Here is a 10792-nt window from a genome sequence, read left to right as displayed (position 1 = left end):
AGTTTTTAAATCTAGTTTATTAGACTCAACTTCATTCATATTTTTGCTAACATGCCTAAAACATGCAGGCAAAAACCATAAAATCTCAGGTAAATTATGAAATCTTTCTATGCATGGTACTAGAATGCCTGCCCTCTGCCCTCACTGAATTCTATGGATGGTTAGAATAGTCTTTACATAGTATTTTGAGCTTTAAGAGGAAAGAAAAATCATCAGAGCCAAACATTGGTGATCTATAGCTAAATAAAGAATTTCTATGTATATGTAAAAGATGTGTACATGAGGCTGAGAGATGGCTCAGAAAACTTGTCCAGGTTTGCTTCCCAGAACCTACATGGTGGCTCACAACTATCTGTAACACCAGTTCCAGGGGAATCCTATACCCTCTCCTTCCTCCCTAGACACCAGGCATGAAAGTGGTACACAGACAATTATGCAGGCAAACCATTCATACACATAAAATAAAAAATAATTTTAAATTAAAAAAATGTAAACCTAACCCAAGGTGTGATTTCATAGTTTAACACGCTCCTGTGAGAAAGACATAAACATTAGTAAGATACAAGCCTCTACAAAATGTTCCCTGCCCACCCTCTGACGGGTGTAATAAAGGCAGCAGAGCCGTCTCAGGCTGGGAGGGAAGAGAAAGGAAAAAAGGAAGAGTCTGTGTGTAAACATTAGCACCCTTTCTCACCCACTAGTAACCCATACTGTAATTTATGAATATCATGTATATCTTTGGGACTCTTGGATCTTGTTAGCAAACACTCTCCATCTTCATTTGAGTTTTAGTCATGTAGCATGTCACAAGGCTTAAAAAGACATTTTCTTTGGGAAACAGCAGGCAGATGAAATCTTTTTTTTTTTTTTCAGGAAAATAATTTTTATTATTATTTATTACAATTTATTCACTTTGTATCCTGGCTGTGGCTCCCTCCCTCATCTCCTCCAGGTCCCACCCTTCCTCCCCCTTCTCCCCCATGCCCCTCCCCTAGTCCACTGAAGGAGGTTCTCCTTCCCTACTATCTGATTGGGTTTCATCAGGACTAGCTTCATCCTCTTCTTTCTGACTGGAACTATGTGTTTATTCTCAGCATGACTTACACCTTCTAGAGCAGGAAACTAGCATGCATTTGTATAGATGGGCTGCCTGAGCTCAGTGCCTCAGTGGTCCATTTGCATCCAATAAAGTACGAGCAGCAACAAACATGCTTACTATGCCCAAATGTTATTTTCACCAAAAACTATATATTAGAAACTATTATTAAAATATACCTTCTTACATAGCATAAAAAAAAATCAATCATCTAGAAAATTTTTTATTTGGATACCAAATTTGAAACTGGCTTTACTTCAATATGGACTATTGATCACAGAGAGAGAGAGAGAGAGAGAGAGGAGAGGGAGGGAGGGAGAGAGAATGCATGCACAGCAGATACTATAAGGAGAAAAAGACAAATTCTTAGCAGTCACAATTCATACACTTCTTGAACAATATCCACTACTTCTACAAAGAATGAGATGTGGGACTCACCAAGGAAAGCACTCTGATGGATAGCGTGCCTAGGCCATTAATTGTTTTGATCCTGTTGCCAGCCAGACTAAGGTGGGTCAGGCTGATGCAACTCTCCAGCCCACGGATTTCTTCTATCATGTTGTCTGTGCACAAGGGCTATGTTTAAGGAAAATCTTATTCCAAGTCTTTGGAAATATTTTAAAATTATATACAATACATTATGTGTGTGTATATAAAATCAGTAAAATCAGTGTTATAATTATCACTAAAAAAAAAAAATCACACAAGAGTTTAAAGGAACATTATTTGCCCCAGGTGAAATGAGCCCTAAATCTTGACATGTTTTTCACATAGGATAAAACATCAATTTTATAAAATATTAGAGGCATAGCATTTGTATCCACGTGACTCATTAAATACCATGGAAGGAAACAGCCTTTCAGAGCTGCTTCCTGGTGCTTCCCTCAGTTAGTTAATGACCTCCATGAGCAACTCATGTGGCTCCCCTCAGGCAGGAAGACAGTCACCCTATGAAAACAAATGGGAAGACCAACACTCTCTCACAAAGGGGAGTGGTCCTTTATCCCATTGGTACTGGCTTCTCTTCTGTTCAAGTGCAGAAGCTGGAAGTCTGCTCTCATAATCACCATTTGTTGTTCTGTTCTCACCAATCACATTTTAAGTTTATCCTGTGTCCCAAGCTTACAATCATCCCAAACTGCAATTCCAAAGCCAAGTGTCCTACTCAGCCTTTTCTGGCCTCAAACCACCTGACTAGTTCCCAGGGATGAATGCCACTGCTCCATCAGAGACCAGCTCTCCCTCCCAGGTAGCCTGTAACGCGACCATTTCCTCATGGTCTTCACAGCATCTAATGGAATCACCAAGACCTGGCATTATTGCTTTAAAAGGTGTCTTTAACTGCTATTTGTATTCACTCATCTGCCAACTTAACTCACCTTTAGCATTAGTGGGTTTCCTTAATATCCATGCTAACCTTACATGCTAAAGTCAGGTTAACCGTTTCAAAATGTTGATCAGGTATTCTGTTTAATTTTTTTAAATTCTCATATAAGGGGCTGGAGTGGTGACTTACTGGTTAAGAATATGTACTGTTTTTGCAGAAGACCTGAGTTTGGAAGCCTGCACCCACATCAGACAGTTCACGATTATCTATGACTCCAGCACTAGAAAATCTGATGCCCTCTTCAGGTCCCCAAGGGTATTTGTACTCATGTGCACATACCACACACATACATTCACACATAAATAATTTTTTTTAAAAAAAATTAAAGGATAAATTCAAAACTCCTAGATGGCTTACACAATTTTTCCCTATCAGATTTTGCATTTGTAACAAGTTGGTATGAGGCTAGGAGGTAAGTCATGGAGAAAAATAAATAAAAATTGGGTATGAAACTGAAGCAATAATAGCATAGCTATTATGGAGTAACCAACTGTCTCTGTATTCAGGGCACAGGAGAGAATTCGTGCCCGGCACTGCAAACTTGATTGAAAACCAATGGTTGGAGAAGCCATGGGCTCCAAGGGAACTGAACTATTGTTGGTTAGCTAAACTGACATAGAACGAAATTTCCTTCAAAATATTTACATTTATGTCCATAAACAAATGCAACTTTCAGTCTTAGTAAGAGAAGCTCCTCTTCGCAGTGAGTGATGGTGAACACAGAGACTCATGGGTCTCTGTGAAAATGTTGAAATACGTGATGGTTGAGCTCAGCCCTAAACAGGACATTTAAGCCACTCCTCTATGACTTGGTAAGCTCTATGGAAATAATGTAAGAGCTGATATATTGGGAGAAGAGCTGCAAAATGCTGTCTTCTGGGCATAACACAGCTGTCACAATCACAATCTCAGAGCAGCTGTTTCAGCACCGAGCTGCATAAGATTGGCTTTGTCGACAGTCAGGATGAAGAAGGCAATCACGGGGACCTACCCCCTTTCCTAAACTACTTGATACTGATATATTTAGGGGATTGGCCACTCTGTCCAGTGAGTTGTATACTCACTGGTGAGCTATCAGGCTCCAGTGGATAATTTAAACCCATGATCACACAGACAGCCCTTGTTAAACTCCGTGAGTCACAAAACAAAACGAAAAGACATAAAAGTAGGAAAGGGGCTCATGGGGAAGAAAGGGTATTTACAGGAAAGGAATGAGGGTGAGCATAAGAATAGCCAATAAGTAATATATGCATGCATGAAACTGTCAAAGAACAAGTTTGTTTGAAAAAAGGTGTGAATGAGCTATTCTTCAAATTATAAGGCACTAATGTCATCATTAAATTATAATCACATGGGGCCAAGGAATCATGTCCTCTAACTCTTAGCATGAAAATGGATAACTCAGGGCTAGGAATGAAATTAAAGAGCTGGACTAGAAAGAGATTTAGAAAAAACTGGATAAAGATGTTACCAAATGTAGCAGAAATTTCTAGGTTTCTCCTATTGGTTCCAGATTCTACCCACAGGCAGAAATAGTTTTGTTGTAGTCAATACACCATTTCAAATCTCCTATGAACAAGATGTCTGCCAAAAACAAGCATACAAACAGGTATTTACTCACAAACACTATTTTTCAGATCCCTTTGGGCTGGTTAAACAATGATTTTGGAAATAGAACAAAGGCCAGCTCTTTTCAGCTCTGGACTGTCGTGAAAGATGAACATGAAATATAGGAAATGAGAGACTAAATGACCTCTCACAGCTGTGTATGAAATATCTGTGCAGCAAGCAATCTTTGGCAACAACAATTCAGCCATGAAAACTTCAAATAGCCATCTGCTCAGTGTCAGAGAGAAAAAAGCCTGTAAGCTGTGTTTCTGAACACTAGTGTCATGGAAGCTCCATTCCCACCAAGAGGAAGATGCTGCAAATAACAGCAGAGTAGACTGGCTGCAGTGGGCAGCTGTGATAGCAGTCTACTAGAAGCCGGCCAGGGAAAGGAGCTAGAATACTGGACAGCAAACAATGACTGTGACGTCAGGGATTGGAAGCGTAGTTCTGAGACTTCAGAAACTGCCTTAGCAACCCTGCTACCTCCAGCTTCCTTTCTACCTATGACTGCTACCAGCCATGTTTTCTGAAATGAGAAGCAGGAGGAAAGAAAAGAGAAATGTGGCTGCCTTACTGCAATCACAGCCCAGGCTCCAGCGGATCCCGTTCTGGTTATTCAGGATGTTATGCAAAGAATAAGGAATGTAACAAGTTCCCCTGTTGAGAACAGTGCTCACTTCCTTCCATTTCCTCCCACCTCCCAAGTCACTCCCCTTGACACTGAAAGGCTTTCAGTGCACCGTAGGTTGGGCTCACAAGTAAATGATACAATGGCCTAAAATTTGCATAGATTCCACACCCTTTCATTCAGACAATCAACCACATGATGAGCACACTTACAAAAAACATACAACTGTATCAAAGTTATATAGACTCTCCCTTTGTCATTATTATCTAACAATATGGCATAACAATGTTTGAGATAGCATCTAACTCATATACGACATCTAACTCATTATAAACATTGAGCATCCAGGCTTGGGCATCTGAGGAGTCCTAGAACACATTTCCCAGGAATGAACACATTCTTTACACGGCCATCCTGCTTATTCCTACAGTCACATTATTAGTCACTGCCAGTGGTGATTCTGATCCGTACACATGACTGGGTGGTGAGGAGCTTTGAGTTCCCAGCTAGCCACACCTTCCCAGCTAGAATACCGTCAACACTCTAATCTCCAATTATCTTAAGACCCTTCCTGGTGTGTTTCTTGCTCTTCCTCCTAACATTATTATTTAACGTTCTTTTTGAGGGTTCAGGAGTTGCTGATAAGAAGTACAATCTGATAAGTCACTAAACTATTCCAGTGAATTAGTTCACTGGATTAATCCTCTTAGGAGCATTATAATATTAAAGGAGGGCTATCAGGAGAAAGACTCAAAATCATCACATTGCTTCCCAGTTCTGAAGTTTTGCCATTTCTGTGAATACATCATTTACAGAGGAATTTCAGATTGTTGTGGAAACCAAGTGAAGGAGCCCTGTGGCACTTAAGCATAGCTTTATAGCCATGGTCGAGGGAACCCAATATATTTTCACACTTCAGCAATGCTGTCAGAAGTTCATAAACACCTGACATGAATTATTCACTAGTTCAGCGTTTGCTTTTATTCATTTGTCTACAATCATAAAATATGGTTTGGGTGTACAGAAAACAGTTACTGAGAAATAATGCCAAAATCCATCACTATTCTCTTAGTGGAGAGAGACACAATGATGGCTTTAATCACAACCAATCCTATTAAATCTCTATCATCTTACTAGTGAAAAATGGTCTTTGCCACGAGAGTGAATCTCAAGGAGTAAGGAAATACGCATATGGCTTAAATGGTGGTGTTATAAAACGTAGTAATTGCTCAGTGCATTGCAACGTGGGCAAACCGAAAGAATTCAGAACAGTAACCTCAGGTCAGCTGTTCGCCAGGGAGCCCCAGCAAGGTGCTGACCTTCCCTGCTCCTTCTCCATAAAATACACAGAATATCGATTAGTGCTAAGTGACCTTTAAAATACTGTCTAAATTTAAAATTCTACAAATCATGCTTTTATCAGCAACCAGCCAATGCTTTAAAGGCAAAGAATAAAATACATCTTTACTTGATAATAAATACATTTACCTTGACTAAGTTTCTTGCCTAGCAATTTAGGATGATTACCCACTAATCATCAATTACATACATAGGAAAGGACAAAATAATCTAATATGATAAAGCAAAAAATTGACACCTTATAGTTAACAATGTAGTTCAAGATATTAATATAACCTACTATAATCATTTTATGTTACAAGCATAATTGGTTTAAATTATTTTCAAATGGTTTAATTAAGAATTTTCAGGGTTTGAGGCTGGAGAGATGGCTCAGCAGTTAAGGCTACATATTGCTTTTGCGAAGGACCTGAGTTTGGTTCCCAGCACCCACATTAGGCAGCTCATAACTGCCTGTAACTCCAGTTCCAGAGGATCCAACACCCTCTTCTGGCCTCCATGGACATTGCACTCATGTGATACACACACACACACACACACACACACACACACACACACACACACACAAATAAATTAAAAGATCCAATTTTTAATTCTTGGATAGAATAGACTATTAAAAACATAAGGGGGCTGGGATTTTGGTGCATTTACAAGACCCTGAACTTCAGTTCTAAGGCACACACACACACACACACACACACACACACACACACACACACCCCTCCTGTTTGATCTTTGTATCTGCCTTTCAGAAATACTATATTGAGTTGTCTTTTTCCCTGTTATACCTTGATTGTATTTGTTTTTTATTAAAAATTATCCCTGGGATAGAGAAATGACTCAGTAGTTAAGAGAGTGTGTTGTTCTTGCAGAGGATCCAGGTTTAATTCCTGGCACCCTCATGGAGGCTCACAAACTTCTGTTATGCTAGGTCCAGGGGATCTGTCGCCCCCTACTGCCCTCCATAGGTATCATTCATTCACACAGTACACATACATACATGCAGGCAGAATATTCACAAACAAAAATAAGGTCTAAAAAATCGTAAATATTCATCTCTGTTGCAATCCATTGGTATATTTCATCTACTTTCACTAATGTAGCATTTGCTATTACCTGACAGTAACATAATTTATTTATATCTTCTCTTCTTGATGAGCAGTTGGTGTGTCTTCATTTTTGCTATTGCAGCAAACAGCACAATCAGTACTGTTCTGCAAGCCTCTAGGCACACATGTGATAAACTCAGCAGAAGCCAGAAGTACCAGGTCATAGTAAGTGTGGATACTCACTGTCACACTTTAAGAGAATTTAAAGCTGTTTTTTAAAAGTGGTTGAGCTAATTTTTATGGGCACAGAGAAGTTACAAAGAGAACCCCTCACTCAGTGTACTTCCCAGCAGCTGGCACTTCTAGATTAGTGTGCTTAAAATACCTCTGTAGAGAATATACTCAGAGAAACCCCTTTATTTCTAGTGTACTGAGTTGTATTGTGAAAGGTCCTGAATTTGGGAGCTGGAAAGAGGCCAAAAGGCACCTGTCACCAAGTCTGATGGACTGAGTAGAATCCCTCCTGAGACCCACATGGTGGAAAGAGAGAACTAACTCCCAGAGGTTGTCTTCTGACCTCCATACGAACACTAGGCTGTGTGCACTGACAAACATGCGTGTAGGCCAGATAAGCTGTAAAACGTAAAAAAAAACAGCTTAAGGGGTGCGGGATTCCATTAAATTTTACATTATTACTTGATTTTCTTTATTGAAAAAAAAAAGGTTTATTTCCCCAAATCTGTTAATGTTAATTATATATAGAATTTCTGATATTAAAGTGTTTGTAATTTTATTTCATTTACAGCTCAAGAAGGGCAGTTTGCTTCGGCTGTTTGTCTTTGTGGTTTTTCAAACACAGATAAGGACATCATGATGTACTCTATATGCCCAGGCACTGGATTTCTATTAGTCTTGATGTAATAATTACTTCTCTTTGTATGTCAATGATAAGACTCGACTGCTGTGTCAAATGTCAACATTTAAAAAAGAAAACCTAATTCCTTTCTTTATGATATCACTATATTATTTGACATTCACAAAGTTCTAATGTTTTACTTTTGTACATGAAAAGCTGAATTGATTTAAAAAAATGAAAACCCTCATGATAGAAATGGTTTGAGTCTACAGTGTGTGAGAGTTCTTTCCTTTGGCAATTCTGGGCTGCACAATGAAGATGTCTTTCCAGAATGAAAGTTCTCCATATCCAACTGCACAGTGGTCTCTGAGTACCCTGAGGCAGAGGCAGGGCCTCTGAGTGCTGAGTCTCTTCTGACAGGCAGGGCTCCGAGGTACAGCCAGATTCTTAGCTTTAATGTGCACTCAAATTGTCAAAATACTTGATTCAACTAGGCCGTGGACGGAGCCCAAGATCTGGATTTCTAGAAAGTTCCAGGCTGTGCTCTCCTGGTCCTTCTGGGCAGCATTCCTTTGCATGGCTGAGAGTGAGTAGATTTCTCTCTCTCTCTCTCTCTCTCTCTCTCTCTCTCTGAACATTCAGTACACACAATGGTGAAGCATGAAGCCAAGGTTCGATAGAAAGGCGTTGCTTACGTGTGCGCCTCTGGTTTGCATGGAAACTTTGTTTAAATCATTATCTGATGTCTCTATTGGGCTAATCATGAGCACCATCTAACTGTTCACTTACTGCTTATTTTCATCTTTAAGTTCAAAAAGGGGAAGGACTGTATTCTAGCCTTCCAAATATAAGTAAAGACTTTCTCTACAAAGTACAGCTCCAAGAACACCACCTCTGTAATCCCAGGCTTATTATAAACAACTTGCTGCCTCATCCCTGGAATGAGACACTCAAGGGCAATCAACTCAGGCACCACCCTACCCCCCTCAATTCTCAAGTGGGGAGAAAGATACTTGCTGAACAACAGAAGGCTTTGCCCTCTTATTACCCAGAGAATATCAGTCCCTGGTGCAAAGAAAACTCAAGCTCATTAGATTCACAGACCTTCAGTTAACTCTTTAGGCTATACAAGTTGAACTTGGCATTCTGTTGGCATAGGAGTCTGACTTATGCAATGCATACATGTATGTTCCCCAAGATAACGGCACACTAAAAACTGGACTTTTCTTTTGTTTTAAGTTAAGCATATTTAAAATGCTCAAAGGGCTGGAGGAATAGGTCTGTATTAGAGAACTTAACCAAGCATATATAAAGTCCCCACTTTGATCCCAACACAAATAGATAGACAGACGGATGGATGGATGGATGGATGGATGGATGGATGGATGGATGGATGGATAGAGATAACATACTAGGATGACTTGTTTTATTTAAAAGCAGAAGTATGAATTCTTCCATAGAATAACTATTAATTTTCCTCATGATAAATCTACATTTTTCAGATTCTGAATTTATATAAAATTAGGCAAAAGTTTAAGTAAATTTGAAGAAACATGTTCATTAAACAGAGCTTCCCTAGCTCTAAAATCAGAAACAAGCTTGCATTCATGTCAAGGACCATCTCTCTCCGTTTGCTAGGGTTAGAAGCCTATGGCAAGCTTTAGCATATAGAACTGATTCTTGAAAAACAAATTCGATTGCTTGTTTTATGACTAGCAATTCTTAGTTACACGAGTTACACACTTTAGGAAAATCACTTCTCTACTGCCTTTCTGTGTAGTCTGTAACACCTTCTTCAATGGGGCTAGACACCAGCATCTCCCTTTCATGCATGCAAAGGATACTGTCCAAAATTAGTTGAGTGAGAGTTCGGTAAGCTGAAAGGTCATCCATTTCAAAAATCTTGTTGGAGGAAAAATCCACCTTCTGGTCACAAAAAGAGAACGATATATTACATGTTGTTTTCTTTCAAGGTCACTACAGTGCTTAATAGCAGAAAAGAAGACATGTTTCTGGACAGACTTAGAACTGACAGCTATAGGTGCACTATGGTCAAATCAGGCATCCCTCTCTGTCTTTTCTAACCAGGACCCCATTGTCACCACCGTGAGAGGGAATTGAGGAAGAAAGTCTTCTTTGTGGCACACAAGGATAGATCCACAACCTGAGGTTTCATAGCCTCCCTTTCCTTCCCTCCCCTCCCTCCAGGGTCTCACTTGCTATATATCCCTCGCTGGCCTGAAACTCAGAGATCTGCCTGCCTCTGGCTCTCACATGCTGAGATTAAAGCTTGAAGCTTTACGGGATTAAATAAGGTAATACATTGAAACCACCAGAAAGCCTCAGCATTCCATTTGAGGACTATGTAGATGCTCTAGGGTTGAAAGACCTCATCGGGGCAGTTTGGCACATGGCAAGTTTTCTCTGGAAGACTGGATATGAAGTCTCCAAGAAGTTAAACCCCTGAAGATGGAGTACGTGGTTTGTCTTGTTGGCTTGTGAGGTCTTCTGGAGAGGGGTTTGGGGTGATGACAGGAAACTCCTAGAATAACTTCTGAGGGGAAGGTCAGGCTGTCCCTGTGACTGACTTCCCTAGGATGCAAAGCAAAAAGGGCAGCAGAAAAGACTGAGCAAATGCAGCTCTTAATAAGCTTGAGACCACACAGCACCCTCCCCCCCACCCGGAGTACAGACAGGCAACTGAGGCAGCCTTTCTGGGCATAGAAATAGTGCCCAGGCAAAAAGTAAAAGATCGAGTTTGTGTGTGTGTGTGTGTGTGTGTGTGTGTGTGTGTGTGTGTGTGTGT

General features: G+C 40.1%; 1 protein-coding gene across 1 annotated transcript in view; it reads right to left on the bottom strand.

Annotated features, from left to right (window-relative positions):
- Window positions 1-10792, bottom strand: part of Lrguk (leucine rich repeats and guanylate kinase domain containing) — a 75150-nt gene that overhangs the window by 46987 nt on the left and 17371 nt on the right. The window contains 2 exon segments of the mRNA XM_055602162.1: window positions 1535-1659; window positions 9831-9912. Of these exon segments, the coding sequence (XP_055458137.1) occupies window positions 1535-1659; window positions 9831-9912 (207 nt within the window).

This window comes from Psammomys obesus, unplaced genomic scaffold (genome assembly GCF_907164565.1).
Source record: "Psammomys obesus unplaced genomic scaffold, mPsaObe1.curated_primary_1811, whole genome shotgun sequence".
Lineage (NCBI taxonomy): Eukaryota > Metazoa > Chordata > Mammalia > Rodentia > Muridae > Psammomys > Psammomys obesus.
The sequence above is the reverse complement of the archived record's forward strand: the minus strand, read 5'-3'. Positions and strand labels throughout refer to the sequence as shown.